At 45.0% G+C, this 20,664-nt stretch overlaps 2 protein-coding genes and 1 long non-coding RNA gene across 16 annotated transcripts in view; 2 read left to right on the forward strand and 1 right to left on the reverse strand.

Moving 5' to 3' along the window:
* Window positions 1-7,757, forward strand: part of ZYX (zyxin) — a 28,352-nt gene extending 20,595 nt beyond the window's left edge. For 7 of the 9 annotated variants that reach the window (XM_068182867.1, XM_068182866.1, XM_068182861.1 and 4 more), the window contains 8 exons: window positions 3,139-3,338; window positions 4,291-4,383; window positions 4,667-5,173; window positions 5,482-5,623; window positions 5,708-5,877; window positions 6,033-6,211; window positions 6,472-6,592; window positions 6,985-7,757. In XM_068182867.1, coding sequence (XP_068038968.1) covers window positions 3,139-3,338; window positions 4,291-4,383; window positions 4,667-5,173; window positions 5,482-5,623; window positions 5,708-5,877; window positions 6,033-6,211; window positions 6,472-6,592; window positions 6,985-7,095 — 1,523 coding nt within the window. In that variant the 3' untranslated portion in view covers window positions 7,096-7,757. The remainder of the gene's footprint in view (window positions 1-3,138; window positions 3,339-4,290; window positions 4,384-4,666; window positions 5,174-5,481; window positions 5,624-5,707; window positions 5,878-6,032; window positions 6,212-6,471; window positions 6,593-6,984) is intronic. The other 2 variants (XM_068182863.1, XM_068182868.1) reach the window with 1 other exon arrangement.
* A 3,908-nt stretch (window positions 7,758-11,665) lies between these two features.
* The window catches only part of EPHA1 (EPH receptor A1), a 34,339-nt gene continuing 25,340 nt past the window's right edge, over window positions 11,666-20,664 (reverse strand). For all 6 annotated transcript variants that reach the window (XM_068182799.1, XM_068182797.1, XM_068182800.1 and 3 more), the window contains 10 exons: window positions 18,200-18,296; window positions 17,377-17,432; window positions 16,978-17,100; window positions 16,689-16,874; window positions 16,195-16,256; window positions 15,603-15,812; window positions 14,870-15,019; window positions 14,020-14,213; window positions 13,544-13,699; window positions 11,666-12,691 (listed from right to left, as the gene is read on the reverse strand). In XM_068182799.1, coding sequence (XP_068038900.1) covers window positions 12,613-12,691; window positions 13,544-13,699; window positions 14,020-14,213; window positions 14,870-15,019; window positions 15,603-15,812; window positions 16,195-16,256; window positions 16,689-16,874; window positions 16,978-17,100; window positions 17,377-17,432; window positions 18,200-18,296 — 1,313 coding nt within the window. In that variant the 3' untranslated portion in view covers window positions 11,666-12,612. The remainder of the gene's footprint in view (window positions 12,692-13,543; window positions 13,700-14,019; window positions 14,214-14,869; window positions 15,020-15,602; window positions 15,813-16,194; window positions 16,257-16,688; window positions 16,875-16,977; window positions 17,101-17,376; window positions 17,433-18,199; window positions 18,297-20,664) is intronic.
* LOC137469802 (uncharacterized) lies at window positions 15,614-19,082 on the forward strand. The gene is made up of 2 exons (XR_010996681.1): window positions 15,614-15,740; window positions 17,341-19,082. It is a non-coding gene; the product is annotated as an uncharacterized lncRNA (long non-coding RNA).

Consider the following 20,664-nt stretch of genomic DNA (forward strand, 5'->3'; position numbering starts at 1 on the left):
TAGTGGCAGCGATGATAAACAGGAAGTGAGACTTAGAGTTTAGTTTGTATGGCTTGTACAGTTTTGTACTTTTTCCTAGTGGTTTGGGTTGGGTTTTCCTGTGTAGAGAGACTTCTTGTTTCACTGTGGTTTTCTTACTTCTTTCTTTCTTTTTTTATGTGACCTTTTTTTGTTTCCTGCAGCAGTAGAGTGTTTTTTTTTTTGTTCCGTGTTTTGTTGCTTGGTTGGTTTTGTGTCCTTTAAGATGCAGATTACTGGTTGTGTGACTCTGTAGTTTGAACACTTTCTGGGGCCACCAGAAATTCCTGTAGGGTCTCTTTGCTAATGCTTGATACTGCCTATTTCCCCAAGGCTCTGTCAAGTAAAGGGTGTGTCTCAGTCAGGACACACATGTTCAGAGTGGGCTAGCTGCTGGTTTAAATGTCTTTCACTGTTTAGCAGAGACTTGCAGCACTGATGTTTTCTGGGTTAGCGTGCTAAGTTGGTGGGCAGCTGACCTGATGGTAGGAAGACTGGTCCTGTGCTTAGAGGAGAAAAACATTTAAGACATTTTTCCCATTTCTGAAGTCACAAGGACATGGTGGTGCTTCCGCCTCCTAAAATTGTACCAGCTAAGTCTAATGACCTATTTCTTTTATGTTGTTGGCTGGAATCTTGTGTCTGTGGAAACAAAGGTCCTGTCTTAGGACTTGTCATTTTCTGCTGTAGTTGTCTGGATTAGGGATGTGCCTGTCAGAAGGTCTTAAACTGACACAAATACTACCTGAGGTAGACAGATGGAATGTTAAAAATAATTTTTAAATGTACAGTATGAGAGGAGCATTAGGTGTTGCTTGCTCTGCTTCTCCTATCGTTAAAGTGGGCATTATGGAATAACTAGACAGAAAAACTAGCAGGAGAACCATATGTCATAAGCTGCTGTGTCATCATTGGGTAAGGGCTGCCAGCAAGACAGCTAAAGTACGGATGAGCCACCAAAACTCAGTCATGAGAGAAATGTGTCTGATTTGCTCCTCCTCTGGTGCATATCTTCAGTCCTTCTGTCCCTTTCTTATACACTCCCCAAACAAAATGTGGTATGATACAGAGCTGTAGCAGTTGGACTCTTTGTCTTAAATGACAGGATGGCTAAGTTAGTATTGCTGTAGGAATGTTATATTTAGTATTGATTATTCTGTAAATCTGGTATAACAACTTGGTGGGGAACTTTTCTTGTCCTGTGAATAATTCATAAAACAGGCTTTTAGTGCATCTGAAACAATGTGACAACAGATCAGGGCTTTGTTTCTTATGGTTTCAATAAACCCAAAGGCAAGCATGTACAAGCTTGATCCCAAACTGTAATTTCAAAGAAAAAAAAATACATAGTATTGCTCCCTCACCCCACCAGAATTTCTGCAGCACAAGAAGGTTTGTTTGGAAGAGGTGTTGCATACCAGGGCAGTTTATGCATTCCACAGGCTAATAAGCTTTTGCCTGTCGTTTTCTAAAAGGGCAGTATCGTCTCCCTTAGGTTACAGATGAGAAGTCCTTATAAAGCCTGTTGACAACAGCTGGATATAAAGATGCGACTATTTGATTACTGCTGTTAAAAGTTGCGCTTGGAGTAGCTGCAGTGAAAAGTTTGGTCTTTCACCCTACTGTTCATTGGGGCTAGCTGGGAAGAGAGGTGGGTGTCTGGGAGAGGGCATGTGGAAGTTACATCTCCTCATCTTCGATGTTCTTTGCTGTGTGGTTGATACGAGGATGCTTTCTTCCCTACATGGTGAAAGGAAGAGGATTCACATTTATTTGTCCGTGTTGTAGTAGAAAATGGTTGGTTTTGCTTGTCCTGCATCTTTGGCAAATATCAGTAGGTGGAAGCAATGGGGTTTTCTAGAAGACTGATGTGCTCTGGTGCCTTTCAACCTGCTTAAAAGGGTTTTGGAAAATTTCTCGTGTCATGATGTAGATTGGGTGTGAAGACATACTAGCCTCAAAAATCAAAGCTGGTTTTACACCCCCCACCCCCCCAGAAAAACAAAGGTGTTTCAAAGATTCCTCATACACATAAGGGGTAATTGGTCCAGCTTGGGTTTTTTTCCCCACTTGTTTCTTGTAGTGCTTACTATGCTGCTGTGAGATGCCAGCTTATTTTCATGTGAAAACACAAGCTCTCCAAGGTCCTGGGTTGTCCACTGGCATTCCATGTATGCTACCCTGTGTTCAGTAATCTGAGCCAGTTAGTGGCAAGAGAAGGGTATGCTGAGGACCAAGGAATGAGACAAGGAGTGAGAGCATAGCGAGGTATGTTTCCCAAATATATAGCTCTGCCCAGTGATTAATAGCAGCAGCTACTGAGGAAAAATTAAATGATTATGGAAAGCTTTGGACAAGCTGAAAAACAGCCTCTGGAATTCAGTTTTCCTTGATGGGTGCTGAGGTCCCGGGAGTACAATGAAACCAATGTGTCCAGAAGGCTGATGGAATCCTGAGCTGCATCAAAAGGGGTGTGACCAGCAGGTGGGAGAGGGATTCTGCCTCTGCTCCACTTTTGTGAGACCCCACCTGGAATGCTGCATCTGGCTCTGGGGTCCTCAGTACAAGAAGGATGTGGACTTCTTGGAGTGACTCCAGAGGAGACCACGAAGATGATCCAAGGGTGGGAGCGCCTCTTTTAGGAAGACAGGCTGAGAGAGCTGAGGTTTGTCAGCCCAGAGAAGAGAAAGCTCTGGGGAGAACTCATTGTGGCCTACTATCTTAAGGGGGTTATAAAAAAGAGGGAGGTGGAGATTTTCTGTGTGCAGATAGTAAAAGGACAAGGGTTTTAAACTGAAAGAGGACTGGTTTAGATTAGATATCAGGAAGAAATTCTTTACTCAGAGGGTGGCGAGGCACTGGAGCAGGTTGCCCAGAGAGGTGGATGCCCCATTTCTGGAAGTGCTCAAGCTGACAGTGGATGGGGCCCTCGGCATCCTGATGTAGTGAGTGGCATCCTTGCCCATAGCGGAGAGGTTCAAACTGGATACTCTTTAAGGTCTCTTCCATCCCAAACCATTCTGATTCTATGATCCTGCTTGCTGCAATACCTTCAAGAACCCTCCTGGCTAGGAGTAAGAAATGAGCTGAAGTCACTTTTATTCTCATTCTTCCCCATAGACCTGCCGCTGCCACCTCCTCCTCCACCTGGGGAGGATGCAAGCTTCTCCTCAAACTGTGCATTTCCACCACCCCCACCACCCTTTGAAGAACCTTTTCCACCAGCCCCAGACGAAGCTTTTCCTTCTCCTCCTTCTCCACCTCCTCCTCCTCCACCAATGTTTGACGAAGGACCTGTGAGCAAGGTTCCTGCCCCACAGGTGAGTGAGGTCCAAGGAAGTGTGGTTTGTGTGTGATGCTGAGTTGGGACAGCGTCTCACTACTCTCTGAACTCAGTAGTGGGAAGCCCTGAGAGCCTGGGAAAGCAGGAAGTGCTACCAGCCGGTGGACCAGCACAGATTAGGGTCAGCTGGCTGGGCTGCAGCTCTGTGGGGAAGGACCCAGGGTTCCCGGTGGACAGAGGGTTGAATGCGAGCCAGCAATGCGCCCTTGTGGCAGTAAAAGCCAACCACATGCTGGGCTGCACCTGGGAGAGAAGGACAAGGACAGTCCTCCCTTCTGTGCTAGTGGGGCTCTACAGTATAATAACTCTTCTGGAATACTGAATGAGATGCCATCCAGTGAAAGGTCACAGCAGCCTTTGGGGGTTGGAGCAGAAGAGGCTGCCAATGCAGGGGTCTGACTGTAGTCTGCAATACCTAAAGGAGGGCTGGAGAGAAGACAGATTCTTCTTACTCAGGCACAGCGCAAGAGACAATGGAGAGAAGTTGTGGCAAGGGAAATTCCTCTTGGACAGAAGAAAACCCTGTTCCACTCCAAGGGCGGCTCATTGCCGGCACGTGTGCCTAGAAAGACTGGGGAACCTGCAGCATTGGGAATATTGTGAAGTCATCTGCAGGAGGCCTGGAGCAGCCTGGTGTTGCTTGAGAATTAGCCCTGCTGTGAGCAGAGTGTTGGACTACAGAATGACCCAGATGTCTTTTCCCACCTAAATCTGAGAGCTTCCTTGGGCTGTGCATTTTCCCACTGTTTGTAGACCTTTGAGACTGTGTCCTGTTCATCCTCACCAGCTTTTTATCCATTCAAAGCAAGGAGCAGATCTGTACAGTCCAAAGTATCAAAATATGCTATTGTAAGGGAATAATACACCCATTTCTGTGGCTGGTCATGTAACATGCTCTGCTGCTTTTTTCCTCATGGATGGCCATGTAGGGACGTGGCAAGATGAGCAGCGTTGATCTTGAGATTGACTCGCTCTCTGTAATGCTGGATGACATGGAGAAGAATGACCCCTTCAAATCCCGAGTGTTGCAGGTGTTAGATGAGGTGACTGGTTTGCTGAACAGAGGTAGTGAGAAAGGTGCTACTGAAGATTAAAATATGTGGATAAACCATAGCATGGAAGTGTTGGTGAAGGACTGGAAAACATGGCTCTTGCAACTTGTCAGTACTGCTACATATGTCACAGTGTGGAAACCCCTTGCGTTCTGGGTCTGGGATAGCTGCTGATTCGCTGCTATAGATGGCATATTTTCTATTCCACTTTGTTGATAACTGCCTGTTTTCTCTCTGCTGCTTCTCTTTACAGATAACTCCAGGATCCACAGGTTCTCTGGAGAAGCCATTGGCCCCAAAAGCCCCTGTGGAAATACCATCTGCACCCAAAGATACTCCTCATTCCTTTCCTTCCAAGTTCACACCAAAGCCAAGTGGAAGCTCATCTTTCAAGCCCCCTGGCGTGGATTTGAACCCCACCCCAACCCCATGGGCAGCCCCACAGCAACGCAAGGAGCCTCAAGCACCAGTTCCTCCACCTCCCTCTCTCCCTTCTGCTCAGCCTACCCCTAAATTCACCCCGTCTCCTGTTGCTAGCTCTCCTAAGTCTGTGTCCAAATCAGGTGACAATGTTCCAATGGCTCCCTCAAATTCTACAAGATACCCTACCTCCCTTCAGACTCAGTTCACAGCCCCTTCACCTTCAGGCCTCTCCTCTCGACCACAGCCCCCCAATTTCAGCTATGCCCAGCAGAAGGAAAGACCCCAAGTGCAGGAGAAGCCACGCCCAACAGAACAACCTGTTGCTGCAAGAGACACGGTAAGGGAAAGAGCCCTGGGACTGGTGTCTTTGGACAGGCACACCAGGAGTGAAATTGGGAGGATGAGGGTGGATCTGCCCCAGGCTATGGGAGGCTGTTACCCACTGGAAAGAGAGATGTAACTATAGAGATTGTAGTGCAGAGGGGTAGGACTCCATGCAAAAGCAGAAAGAATCAAGCACAGTGGATGGCAGATTGTTCCCGGAGATGAACAGAGAGGACCTGTAAAGTCTAGAGAAATAGGTTAATTAGGGACAAGGTGGGAGGGAGTCTGTCTTTTGGGATTTAATATTTCCTCTTCCTGCAGCATAGACCCACAGGTTCCAGTGCAGATCCACCTAAGGGGAATTCCTGTCTGACAATGAAGGAGGTAGAAGAGCTGGAGAAATTGACCCAGAAACTAATGAAGGATATGGAGCATCCACCCCCAGCAGAGGCTGCAACTTCTGGTGCGTGCCTTCAATGGACAGCAGTAGGATTAAGACTGTGATGGGTTCTCATTTCTCCTGATCCCTTTCCTCTTCCATTGACAGAGCTCTGTGGCTTCTGCCGGAAGCCTCTGTCACGAACCCAGCCAGCTGTGAGGGCCCTGGATCGCCTCTTCCACGTGGAATGCTTCACTTGCTTCAAATGTGAGAAGCAGCTGCAGGGGCAGCAGTTCTACAATGTGGATGAGAAGCCCTTCTGCGAGGACTGCTATGCTGTGAGTCGCTGGGATGAAAGCTGCTGGAGAGAACTGAGCTCACTGTGGTTGTTTCTTGCTTTCCCCTTCCTCCTTCCATCTTTGCTTTCTGTGGTGTAGCCTCCCAGGAGTGAGAGATTGGATTCATGTGTCTTACTTGTTTTCTTTGTGCTCAGAGCACCTTGGAAAAGTGCAGTGTCTGCAAGCAGACCATCACAGACCGGATGCTGAAGGCCACTGGTAACTCATACCATCCCCAGTGCTTCACCTGCGTGATGTGCCATACCCCCCTGGAGGGGACCTCTTTTATTGTGGACCAGTCCAACCAGCCTCACTGTGTGGATGACTACCACAGGTATGGAGAGAGCACGTGCATGTGGGGTATGAGAGAGGGCAGATTCCCTCACACCTGCTTCTTTCTGCTGTAGTATAGGGTTGTGTTGCCCATGTTGCCTGTCAGACGTGAAGTTAAAAATGAGTCAGCAAAGTACGAAGATGTCTTTCCACCTAAACATTTATTATTCCTCTGCTGCTAATGCCATTGAACAGCACTGAGAAGTCTGCTTTGAATTTCACCACGGTGGTCATGGTCTCCTCCATGGTTCTGTGTTGCAGGAAGTATGCTCCACGCTGCTCAGTCTGTAGTGAACCTATCATGCCAGAGCCTGGAAAGGATGAGACAGTGCGTGTTGTTGCATTGGAGAAAAATTTCCACATGAAATGTTACAAGTGTGAGGTAAGCCTGGTGACCCCACTCCTCCCCTGCCTCCTGTGCTATCACCAGCACCTGGGCATCTTTGTTGTCTAGGCTGACCAAACACTGAAGTTATTTTGAATGAATATGGAGTGTTTTTTGAAGCATGATCAGAAAAAGACTAGACATTCACCGGCATGAACACAGGGACTGTGCAGGGTTATTGCATTCTCTAACACCGCAATACATTAGCTGTATGTAGGAGGGGAACTTGCTGGTACTTCTCTCCCCTCAAAAGAGCATCTCCCATTAGTACCATTTGGGACAGAGCAGTGGGCTGTGAGCAATTATCCTGACCCTGTAGGGCATTTCTTACATCCTTGAATGCCTTCACCTTGTTCTTGGCTATCACTGAGCTCCGTCTTCCTGTTTAGGACTGTGGGAAGCCCTTGTCCATTGAAGCAGATGAGAATGGGTGCTTTCCTCTGGATGGGCACGTGCTGTGTATCAAGTGTCACACTGTCCGTGCAAAAACAGCGCGCTGAGGAGCTCGGAGGGGGCATTCCCTTGAGACCCCCACACTCAGTACTCCTCCCCTCTGCAATTGTCCTACCCCTCTGCCTGACAAGGCAGACTGCTACCAATGGAGACTATGCCAGCACAGTTTTCACTCATGTAGGATTCACTGCTCCTAGACTTCACTCTGCACACCCACCAAGAAAGGACCTCTTCTCCTGTCACTGCTTCCTGGCCACAGTATATTCCAGGCTGGGGGCTGTGATCAAGGTTGAGTGCACAATCGCTGTTCCCTCAAGACTCTGGAGGAGAAAGATCAGACCTCCACCACCGCCTGGTGGAAGAAGCAAGAAGGGCCTGGTGGTAGGTGCTGGGAAGGGCTGAGAGCATTCTTCAGTTCTATGGAGCCAAGAATGATGATTTGACTTGAGAAGGTGGAAGCCTGCATCTCGGCACCACTTCTGTCTTCTGTATTTTGTGACACCTCATTATCAGATGTCTTCCTCTGCCTGCTCCCTCACCTGGGTTAGAGTGTGGAGGCATAAAGTAGTGGGAATCTGTTACTGTTGCTGGAAAAAGCTAACCTGCTATAGCTTTTCTGTCTCTAATGGATTTTACTGATTAACTGTCTTGTCTTTTTTTCCTTGGCCAGATTAAACTGGCAGTGTTTGAAATACTACTCTGTTTCTGAGTTTGGAAGCTTTTTAAAAATAAGAAATCTTCCCCTTCCCAAAATGAATTGTTTCCCAGTATGGTTTCTGGACAGCCAGGCTGGGAACCAGAGTAGCAAAGCAGTCCAAAGAATGCATGTTTACAAATAAAGACCGTCAGAAGGACGGGCAGCACATGGTGAGGAGGCGTCTCGGTGCGTGGATGAGGATTCAACAGACTGAGGAATGTCTCCTGTTCCAGTAGAGTTTCTTTCACTGCTGTCAGTGGAAGCCACAGTGTAATTGCAATGTACTGTTTGGCTCTGAGCATTAATGCACCGAGCCCCATTTCCTGGACTAGAAACTGTCTCAAACTGAACAAACCTTTTGAAAAACAACACTGTCCAACCACTGTTTGCATTCAATAAAATGTGTGGGTTTTTTCCATTAACCTGTGTCTGATGTGCTTGTTCATCCACCCATGAGAGTTGCTGTCTATGGCAGTAGAATTGCCTTTGTACAGATTTTTTTATACATTGCCAAATGTATATAAGGCTATTCCACCCAGCCTTCAGAGATTAGGAATCTGAACATGGCCTTTCTCTCTCCACCTCTTGATCTCCTTTCCAGACTTCTATTTTTCTGTGCCCAAAGAGTAGCTCTCATTTAAAACAGTGCAAGACTGCAGTTCAGTACAGCAGTATTGTAGTCTGCTTCACTTATCACTCAGAGGTGGGTATTCCAATGAGATGGAAGTGGATTGTAATAAAAGTGCACATTTTATTTGCTTTGCCCCTAACTATTGCTTCTCAGAAAGTGTTTGTTATGGTTCTAAGCGTGGTATTGTGATGGACACTGAAGGCGAAACTCCTCTTTGTTGTAAGCACCAATGTTTCTACACTTCAGAGACCTGAAACCTACTCTTGATCTCTTGCCAGTTTGGGGAAAATCTTTACCGACTCCTTGCAAATTGATCCAGTGAATGTCTTGAGGTTTTCTATAGAATGAGTAGAGAATAAATCATCCATTTATTTTTCTTACTGTAGCTGTTGCTAGTTTGTAGGCATTGTTGTAAGAGGTTGTTTCTAGACCATATTATTAAAAGGTTGTGCCCACAAACACCCAAGGAGTGCAGGGAAGAGCAATGCTGAGGCAGGGAATCACTAATTCTGCTCCTCCCAGAACTATCGGAGGACCGTAGCCTTGGCGTCTGGGTAGGAGACCTATCCAGTGGAGTCAAGGGGAAGGGATTACCTCGTGGGTTAAAGGGAGGTTTCCCCTCTGAGGGGTATGGGACATATAGGGGGGAGATCAAAGGCAGGAAACAGGAGTGATCAAGGATGGGAAGTGCCATGAGGAAAGACTGACAGGAAAAAGGCACAGAAGGAGGTGGCTGCACATAGACAGTACACTTGTCTGGCCATGCCCTGTGTGTCATCAGTGTGATCTGTCCTGTCTTCATAATAGTGCTTTTTTTTGTTGTTCTCTGCATGGGATCTGTTCAGTGCAAGTGGATCTGAATGCCAGCACCTGGACAGACCTGAATGCATGCATATTATGTGGTTGTGTATGTCCTTGTGTTATCGCCAGCAAAATCAAGTCAGAGTAGCTGGTGAGTAAGGTAAGAGATTTGAGAGCCAGGACATGGCATGGCTGTGGGTCTGGCTAAATGCTATGAAGACGTGTGTGAGTGAGCTGCTCAAGCTTCCAGGAGCTACTTGTGGGTCTGGAGACCAGCGGAAAGAGAAGAGTTTGCATCTGTGTGTGAGGACCCTGGGAGACCAGGGAATCCTGGATACAGCTGCTGGGTAGAGCCAATGTCTAAGGCTAATTCCTGGAGGGCTCCATGGTGTGTGTGTGTGCACATATCTGTATGCCCACCACTGCAGCAGGGCTTCAGGCCTTGAAGATTTGTGTATCCTGGTGCCAGCAACTGAGGAGAGCAGCTCAGGCTCCAGGGCTTGGAGCCAGCTGTGGGATGGCTGGTCTTGGGCACTAGAGGGATCCATCGTGTACATGTATGTGTTTCCCTCTAACAGGTTCATCCTGATCATCCAGAGCTGGGAAGAGGATTAGGCTGTTTGTGCTGTGCTTGCATGTCTGCTGTGCTCTCTGCCTCCGGCCAGTCATGTACAGTGTCAGCATTTATAGACGTGCACACATTATAGACTTGGGGATTTTCTGTGCATGAGTGCCTATTGGGAATACATGCTCAGGCTTGCTACTGGTTGTACCCTGAGGACATGGAACTGAACAGCCTTTTCTCTACCAAGCCAGCTGATTCAGCAGCTCCTAACACTTGAAGTTGGAGGGGACCTCCATGCTCAGAGCAGGGTCAACCACAGCAGGTTGCTTTTTAATACCTTAAAGGATGAGACCTGGATAATCTGTTCCAGTGTTAACAACTCTCACTGTAAGTTTTTCTCGCCTTCAAACGGAATGTACTGTATTTTGATGTGTTCTCACAGCTGCTTCTTTCACTGGATACCACTGATGAATGTCTGGCTCCTTTTTTACTCCCATCAGGTATTTATACACAATGATAAAAGCCACCCAAACATTCTCCTCTTGAGGCTGAACAGCCTCCAGCTCTCTGAGCTTCTCCCTCTATGTCAGATGCTCTAATACCTTCAAAACCACAGTGGCCTTTCACTGGACTTGCTCCCTTAAGTTTATATCCTTCTTTGTACTGAAGACCCCAAAATTGGACACAACACTTCAAGTGTTTGACCAATGCTTAAATAAAGAGGAATAATTGCCTTCTACCAGTTACTGGTCATGCATTTGCTGAAATGCAGCTCAGGTACTGTTGCCTTCTTTTGCTAAAGGGCTCAGGTGCAACTTTCTGTTCACAATTAACTGCAAGTCCTTTTCTGCAAAGTTGCCTTCCAGTCCCCAGCTTGTACTGGTGCATGAGACTATTCCTCCCCAGTCATGAGGCTCTGTTTTTCCCTTGGCTCAACTTCCTGAATCTCCTCGCTTCTCATTGCTCCCCTCTATTAAGGTCCCTCTGTATGGCAGCACAAATATCTGATGGATCAACCACTCCCACTTCCCTTTCACCTGCAGTGACAAGCCAAAGTTTACATGTGCATGACACAAGCTCATGATCTTGTGTCAGCCTCATCAGGGCTTATCTGCTAGCTTGGGTATCTGCCAGGTAGCAACTTTACTGGTTACCTGTACTTCATGTTAAAGATATCTATTGCTAAGACTGATACACTAAAAACTCCAGAGCTTTGCTTTTCACCTCTCCCTCTTGCTATAGTTACAGTGACTTGAGTAGCCATGGTCTGTGTTGAATAGAAACCAGCTTTCTTGCATCAGGTTGCAGTTCTTTGGATCTCTGCTTCTCAGCCCTCCTGTCATCTGTGGTTAAGCAAGGCCTTCCCAGAAAGCAGCAGTGTTGATTTATAGCCTTAAGAATTTAGAGTATGATACAGTTATGGAAACATTGTTATCTCTAGCAAGTCACATTGCTGAATGTGTAGCACTCACCTTCACCAACCTAGACTTGAAAAATAAATCTTGACGTAGCTACTCTTGCAGAGTAGGAGAAAGTCTTAGGAACATCAGTGAGATTTTTTCTTTCTCCTGGACAGTCTAATCTGCAGGAGAAAGAAGTACTACTCACATATCTTTCATCAAACACAGCAGTAGTTGCTAATATTTATGATTTAGGAATAATCACAGGATCTGTAAAACAATGGACTTGGATGTTAGATAGATATGCCTGTAAATGGGTTGAAAAAAATCTGAAGTGATCAGCTGCAAAGGTATCCTTTAATCCTAATGCAATTACACTTCCATGTTACATCCGCAGTTAAATGGACAAAGACCATTGGCTGAAACAACTAAAGATGGATGTAAGGACCCTGCTGGGACTTATGATATGTATGCTAAGGGTCTCAATCACATTTGAAATAAGCCAAAGAATTCCAACACAGCCTGCTCTGCCACAAGTTTATTTACAAAATATTATTTACAGACTATAACTGTCTTGAGATCTGATAAATAATAACATTTCCTCCACAGAGAAGGAGTAAGACAGACCACCTACACATTTTTCTGTTACAAATACCCTACTCCAGCCAAACATGACTATTGGCTCTTTTAAAAAGGGGCAGAGAAAAATGGATACGTATAGGGTTTCTGTCCATGGCAAAACAGAGAGTATTAAGCAGTTTGGAGAGATGTAAATCTCCCCACTGAAGTGTGCATGTGCAAAACAGCAACATGCTGAGGTGATGTGATCACACAAGTTAAAGCAGGGTATGCTTCTACTCCCAGTTTCTCCTCCAAAGAAAGAAGTACACCACAGGGTGGTGTTCACAGCAATAGCTGCATTAAAAAATATACGCCTTACCAGAAGCCTTGTGAAGGACTGAATAGTTTGTTCCTGATGCAAAATAAGAAAGACAGAAGGGTGCTGAAGTGAGAAGGAAGGTCTGCCAAGGAGTGAATGAGCCCTGTCTCTACCTGTCTGTATTCTTGTGCCTGCTTGCTGAATGTCCCAGTCTATCTTGAACCTTCATCTCCAATCTTAAAACAGTATCCACCACCCTCCACCCACTTTGTATTCCATGTGATATACTGAGGGTCTGAAAGTCCAGTATGAGGACTACAGGGTCTACTTAGTGCTGCACAAAGTGGACTGCAGAAAACAGAGAACAGTTTCTAAGACGAGTGCTCTGAAACGTACTGATGGCTGCTGTAGAGCTAAAGCAAGGGGGAACAGAAATGAGAGCAGGTGGTGTTGCCTCATGAGCTTTTTCAGTTTTGGTTGTTTTGCTTTGCTTGTCCAGTCACTCATTTGGAAGCAATTGCCATAGGAATGATTCCAAGTGATATCTGGTAAGGATGGGCATTTTTCAAGCTTAAGAATGCAACAACTGATCATTCCTTAAAGCCTTGGATGCTGCACAAGATCCTCTTCTGGTGTCCTGGAAGTGACACTCCCATCTGTTTCAAGTCCCTGAAGGAAATGGGAAAAGAAAGAAAAAAATGAATTGCTATTCTTGTTCCTTAGGGACGAGGGTGTGAGTAAGGGCAGAAATAGTTATCAAGCATTAGTTCAGAAAGCTTCCTTTTCCTCAGTGCCTCCTAGTGCACTTACCTTTTCTCTAGAGGAAGAAACTCCTGCCCTCCCCGTGGCTACCTCTGCCCACCCACTCAACTGGCCTCTTCTACCTTGTGGCTAGGCCTGTGCTCCCAGTAAATCAGGACTTGTGATTAAATCAGCTTTGTGATAGGGGCCATGTCTCAACCCTTTAGTAGGTCTGTGCCTGCTCATTTGTTTCATGTAACTGCCCTGCTTGGAGTTGGCTGAACATCCCTGACAAAATAACACAGCTGTGTTCTGAGTCCTCCTGAGGAGCCCAGAAAGATTTGCTCTATGACACAACAGTGCCTGGCTGATGGAATGGGGGGATATCACTAACCTATATGGAGTTTGTGGCAAGGAAATTATTCTACAAAGTCCTACAAGAGTGGGGAGACGGTCAGGTTAGAGATCTGTTTGCCATCTTTTCTTTCACCTTGCTGTTTGTGTCTGATGTGAGTTCAGAGCAGCTGAACACCCCTGAAAGAACCTCAAGCAAGGACATGATAGTTGGGGAATTAGTCTCACTGTTTGGGCTGCTCCCAGTTCTGGGCTGATTCTTCCCTTTTAGGGCAAGAAGCCAGTCCACTTCCATTTAACTGCATGGAGAAGGAAGGACAGAAGCCTTCCAAGTAAACATGAGTGCCTGTTGAGCTCGCACAGGGATGAGCACAGCTACTTGTAGCACAGCCTGAGGTGCCCTGTGGGAGCCTGGCCTGCACTTACTCAGCAGTGAGCTCCAGAATGGACTCCATGGTGTCCAGGCCAGCAGTGCGGAAGTTGGAGATGTAGCGCTTCATGCGAATGGATTCCAGCCACTCGGGGATGGATCGGTAGGGGATCCCATCAGATCCACTGCAGCTAGGGAGACGGAGTGTTACCCTAGAGACACAGAAACCCTTTGTTAACCAGGCAACCACCTGAAATGGACAGCACTGGGAGACAGTAACCAAAGGGGAAGCAAGCACCCTCCACCAGGGCTGAGCCAACTAATCTGCTCTCTGCACAGTTAGGTCAGAGCAGGCCAATGGCTCTGCCCTCTGTCACCAGGACACAGAGATGACCACTATCTTCTGCATACAGAGGACTCAAGGTACCTCTTTCCAGTCTGCATTGCTCTCACTGTCTCTCCTCCTGCTGGGGACAGGGAGGTGAAGTATCCCAGTTAATCCCTCCTCCTCCTCTGGTGATTGCCCGCTTACCTAGGATCAAAGTCTGCAACAGGCCGGAGGAGCTGGGGACTTGATATGAAATGTTGCAGCTGTGCCCGGATCTCCTGAAAATGAGGCCGCCTCATCCGATCGTGTGACCAGCAACTCTTCATGAGTTCATAGAGGATAGATGGGCAATCCACAGGCGGGGGGAGCCGGTACCCGTCCTCTAAGCTTTTCATCACCTGCACAGAGGACACAGAGAAATCTGGCCAAGAGCAGAGAGGGCAGAAGAGGAGCCAGAGACCTCTGGGAGCAGCCATTCTCCACTTCACAATGTGCAGCCAGGGAGGGGTTGGTGCAGATTACACACGTATGACACAGGGTTTGGGCAGCACAGCACAGGATCAAAACAGCTAAGCGATGACAAAAGCTTAAGTGGCATATGCATATATTTTCAGTCCTTTACTAGTTTAGCTCCCATTTGCCACTCAGGACATGTTCCTGAGAAGTGAAGAAAAGTGAGGACCAATGGTCCTGGCACAGTGAGAGAAGGGGAAACAGACTCTGAGGAATAATTTTAACAGCATGTGCTGAGCCTAGAGTAAAACTAGACATAATGCACCAGAGCTAGAGGAAGGAGAAAACATAACAAATAGAAAGTATCCCCAGATCCAAATCCCATGGCTGATTTAAACACACTTTAATTTGGCTTCTTGCTGTTGATACCACAATACTTATTGCCCTTGACTTGGTTGCACTGCTTTTAAGTAGTGAAGGAAACACAGTAGTTATGTGTTCAAAAGAAACTCAAGACTGCAGGCTGAGGTAGATCTACAAAATTTTTTCCCACATGCCTCATTTATTTTTTAAATCAGCTCTTGAACTCAATGTCTGTTACCTCTTGATTGGTCATGTGCCCATATGGCTTGTCACCAAATGACAGCACCTCCCACATGACGATTCCAAAGCTCCAGACATCACTGGCTGAGGTGAAAATGCGATGAGCAATGGCCTCTGGGGCTGTCCATCGGATAGGAATCTTACCACCCTGTAGAAGAGCAGAAACATAGTGTATCCAGCATGTATCCTTGAGTTGTATTTCTCCAGTGTTTTCATGCAAGAACCTTAAAAAGTGGTTCAGAGATTGAGCCCACTTCATTTGAAGTGACATGTAACCACCCCAGGGAAATTTCTCAAAAGGAGAGAAATATTCTTGGAAAGTAAATGAATTTAAGCCCTCTGTTCAGTTGAATGCTACACAAAATCTCTGCTGTGGGAGTAAGAGCCTGACACCAGTCACAGCCCTGCTTTGAAGGACACCATGCCATTAGAATTACTGGAACTTTCATTGAAAGAGACATGGACATGACTCTAGTCCAAAACTCTGATCACAGCAAGGCTATCTTCAAAGCTAGATTTAGTAACCGAGTCCAAGAGATCAGATGTCTTATTTTGCTTCTCATTTTAACACCACAGTCCCTCTGAATTTCTTAGGAAACAAAATCAACCTGGACTCCAGAGACTAAAGCACCACCTTCTGAACCATCCACACCATGACTTGCAATTTTACTACAGGTTTTCCTCAGAGCCTACAGTTAATTTACAAGGCTGAAAGATTGTGTTTGCATTACCTTGGTTTCATAGGTTCCCTCTGCATCGTTCTCCAAAATTCGGGAGAGACCGAAGTCAGACACCTTGCACTGGAGACTGCGTGTTACCAGGATGTTGCGAGCAGCCAGATCCCGGTGCACGTAATTGTGTTCTGAAAGGTAGGTCATGCCAGAGGCTATTCCCTGTAGCATGCTCACAAGCTGCACAGGGCTAAATTTTTCCTCATTCTCCTGCATGGAAGAAGAAGTGAGAGAAGTGACATTGATCCGCTTGGTTTCTAGTCACTCACCTTATCAACATACAAAAGTGGATAGTGGTGAACAAACAGAAAGGCAGTGCTGCAGCCCAGAGGCCCCAACAGGTTCTCACTAAGGGACTGGCAGTGGTCTCCAGTCATCATTAAGCAGTTGCATTTTAACTACCAAAGACACCACTCTCGTCACTGAACAAACCGCATGGCATTAAGCTTCTGCTGCTGACACTGGAAATGTCAGTAAGCAGAGAGTAAGTGGATGTCTGGATCTTATTTCCAGTTTTATTTTAGGGCCCTAAATCCAGGTCAAGTGCAAGTTCTGGCAGTATACAAGCCTATTACAGATTGGACTTTCTCACCCGGAGGAAGGTATCCAGTGCTCCATTTTCCATATATTCAGTGATGATCATCATTGGCCTCCCTTGAAGAAGACAAGAGGGTTTCAGCCATTTTCAAATTCTACTCATGTCTTTCAATGCTCTCCATATCCCCAACACAGAGAACCATGTCCAACCCCAGCTAGCACCTCCACTCCACTGGCACAGCTGGCTGCCCCTTCTCCTTACACATCTCCCAATGATCTTGTACTCCCCCTTGTATCGCACATATGACCCTGCAGCATCCCTCACACTATCCAGACTTCTCACCTACTCACCAACCCTAGAAGATCTCTCCTAACACTGCCTCAGGACTCTGTTGGAAATCAATACCTCTCCTCCTTTCCTTATTCTCTGACATGACAATGCCTGTCTTCTCCCAGAACAGCCTTTCTGACAGCAAACTCTCTAAGGCCTGAAAAATGTGCCAGTTTCTGTTCTCATCCCAAGACTCTCTCTCATACACTCTTACTTACTTTTGGTGACAACTCCCTCCAGACGCACAATGTTTGGGTGATTGAACTGCCCCATAATTGTTGCTTCACGCAGAAAGTTCCACCACTGTGAGTCTGAATATGTTGACTTCAGAGTCTTGATGGCAACCACAATACGTTCTTTCCCTGGGAGTCGCAGGGACCCACGATAGACCTCCCCAAACTCCCCTGAAGACAACCAGAGGCAAAACATCACAGATGAACTCGAGGATAGGCAGCAAAACAACAGTGTGGGAAAACTGAAAGACAGGGAGAGCAATAAGTAACTCACCCTCTCCAATCACATTCTCCATAGTGACGCAAGAGACATCCAGTTCCTTAGTGAATTCCAGCACCCCTCTGCTGGGGTCATCATATGGTTGCAGGTCGACATAGGGTTTCAACCAGACCTTCTCTGTGGTAAAGTGAAACAAAAGAGCAAATTAACCTGTCAACTCTTTGGACAACCTTTTTAAAGCATAACAACAAAAGCAGAAGTGAATCCATGGGCTTCTGAAAATGGCAGTGAAAAAATCTACCAAACCCACACTGAAGAGTAGAACTGTTTTGGGAAGAGGCACATTACATCAGAAAAGCCATGCCAGTGTCTGCTTTCAAACTAATGTTTCTTTTCATTCCTTCCAACACATTCTAGGCTTCCTCCTGGTTTTATTACCCCTTTGAACCTCACCTCGCTCAAAGCCTGAAGTATTGTAATCTGGCCGTGCGTGTCTCCGACGAGCCCTCCTGGAACATCAGAAAGAGTCATGAAAATAAAATGGTCAGCAAAGGGAAAAGCAAGACTTCCAAGGTGTCTGCCCTAGTTGGTTAGGGACAGAGTTCAGGGTAGCACAGAGCAAAGTGGGACCAGACACTGCACCTACTTGGAACAGTACAGCTGGCAATAAAATGTGAAGCTCCATTAACATTTAGAAATAGAGCTTTTTTTCATACAGGGAGTTTGGTGTTGCATTACAGACAAATTTCTACTTATTTCATGTTTTCTGTACACTTTCAGTAGAATATCTGATCTTCTTAAAACCAAGCAACAGCAGCCTTATAGACATTGAGAAGGAAAGTAGAATTCTGTATATGGGTAGAGGACCCCAACAGTAATGATATATATAGAAAATGGTTTGAAATTACTGGATAATGTATTACCACTCAACTAGTCAGCAGCTATAGAAATGATTGTACCATAACAGTGTTTTTATTCCTCTGTCATGACCACAATATGATACTGCTGGATTATAACAAAACTGTGAAATCACAACATATTCCTCTGTTCCCAACAGCAAACATTATCTGACAATATCAATCCCTCCAATCCTGCTAATCTAAATGATTTACTGAGACCCTTTCCATCTTGCTGCAGCATGCTGGTGTTTCTCTTCTCTAACTAACTTCTACCTATACAATATCCTGTGAGAAATCCGGGCCTCCCTTTCTCAAGCTCCCATAGCTCAGCTATTCCTACATCTATGCCTTTTTCAATACCAAAATTCAATACTTACTTTTGCCGAAACATGACAAATCCCACAATTAGACCAATAAATAGGAGAACTCCAAAGATAATAGAGACTATGACTCCACCAGACAGAGCTCCGGTGTCTGCAGAAACAAAGAGAGAGGCCATATCACTTAAAAGACCAATATGTGTTCGTCTGGAACATACCACCCAGCTTCTACCAGTTAATGGCATTAGGCAAGTTACAGCCACTTGTCTTCCAGGCAGGAGAACCACCAGATAGGAGGCCTGTCACACTGTTATTTATGTGCATGGAGCACCTTCTGGTGGTTATATGGTTGACTCTTATCTACAGTCTTGGTCTTCCAGTTGAGTAATTTATCCCTATATTTAATTTCCTACTTAAATTCCATGACACTTTCAAAAGTGAAGAACAGATGTTCCTTTCCCCCCCGCCCCTCCTCTCCAATAATCTTTTCAGATCAGGCCCTTCTTCCTGCTCAGTAGCTGATTTAAACTATGGCAAAGCAAAGACACGATTTTCTCCAACAGTCTAAAGTGACTCTCTTCTTGTTTATGAAATTAATTTTATGCCCCCCTCCCATCAATATCTGGGGCTGGTCCCTTGCCTAATTACCTTAACAAAAGCCCCTCACTGCTTAGGACTCCTGAAACAAGTACTGACTTACAAACTTACAGTCTATCATATTCCTATTTTCTCAAAACTGAGCATCAGGTGGTTTCATTCTGTGATTGGATAGCTTTGAGAGAGTGTTCACATAACACAGGCTGTCTCCTTCCATTTAGGTTCTCAAGCTAAAGCTAGGCATTTCCACAAAGTACATTTGAATTCATCAGAGAAAATGCTGTATTACCTCTGCTGGTCTTTTTAAAACTTATTTCCCATAATTAAAAAAAAAAAAACAAAATTAAGAACTTAAAATGCATTAATGAAGAAGTAATGAGAATCTACATATTTTTAATATTTTCCCAAAAGAGATTTAGGAAAACATCCGGAAGAAAGAAAATCTCCAAATAATTTTTTAAAATAAATTAGAAGACTTTAAAGCAAGGAACAAATGATACACAGACCTGTGTGGGGAAGTGTTTCCTAACATCTAGTCGAATGGCCAGCATCCATAAAGCCTAATTAACATTAGTTATTCTTCCTCTGACTCATTCCACTAAAATTATTAAAAATCATCAGCTTAGTTAAGCAGAAATCAAGAGACCGAGCTAATGTCCTTGTTTTGTTAAAATCAAAAATCTAAGATTTGGAAGGTGAAATAGTATCTTTATTAATAAAATGGAGAACCTTTTAAATACACAGGACTTCTGCAGGAATTAAAGGGATATAAATTATCAAATTCAGATTCAAATACAAAATTGTCATTTCTTGCAAATCCTGCTACACTAATATTCCTAGATTATAACAGCTGAAAAATGCTCCTAGTATTATCAAACAAGAACTCTCATCAAATGAAACCTTGCTGGCACTTCTTTTTAATACCTTTCATATTCAAAATACCTTTGTCTTGGCATGATAAGCTGATCAACTTTCATTTGAAATAAAGCACAATATTGATTAAAGTATTTTCTAACTTATTCTTTCTTAATCAAAACAATTTTGCATGATAATTTACATATTTTTCACATGGCCTTTGTAGTACATTATTTAGTTGGTTAAACATCATTTTTGTTATCATCATTTGTCACTGTGACTTCATGAAGATTTTACCAAAAGCTCCTGGTGCCAGAAAGGGCCCAACCTTTATATTCCAGTGATGGTATCCCAACTCCTTATCAGCTTTGACACTGTTAAGTATTTAGTTACATTAAGGTATGCCTTAGCTTTCCTCCTCGTGTCCTTATTTCATTACAATAAAATTAGTCTTTCAAATGCAGCACTTCAATACATGTATTTCTACAGTTATCCGTAGGGTCAATAGGAGTCTGTGGAATGAAGAGAGAGCAAATTCCATTACAGAAAACTTTAGCTTAAGGGGAAGCTTCTGGGTGGCCCAGGGAATGAGGAGGTTGAATGTTGGGCATATACAAGATGTTTTTTGACACAGGAGAAAGGTCTTCTTGTGGCTTCTTCTTGACAGCTTGGCCTTCTACACATTGTACTTAGGTGAAGAACTTTTTTCAGTGGCACATACCATCTCTTTGGGCAGAGCTACATTCAGGAGCTGGACTACATGTGGTGGAACTGATAAAGCTGGAAAAAATAGTGCTGAGGTCCTCTGAGCTCTCCTTTTCACTAGTAACCGGCACACAAAAGGAGACATATGGTAATCATTTGACCAGCATTCAAACTTAGAAATATTAGCCAAATAAAAATGTCTTTCAAGAACTAAATGAAGGTCTGGTTAAGTATTGTGCCAGTACAACACACTAAACTGAGACTGATCAGGTCTAAAGGGGTAAGTGCAAGCAAATTTTATAAGACAACAAGGAAACAAGAACGCCTTTTGTCTTTACAAAGCAACAGGCTTGGCTCTGGTGACA

The sequence above is a fragment of the Anomalospiza imberbis genome, chromosome 2 (genome assembly GCF_031753505.1).
Source record: "Anomalospiza imberbis isolate Cuckoo-Finch-1a 21T00152 chromosome 2, ASM3175350v1, whole genome shotgun sequence".
NCBI classification, from domain to species: domain Eukaryota; kingdom Metazoa; phylum Chordata; class Aves; order Passeriformes; family Viduidae; genus Anomalospiza; species Anomalospiza imberbis.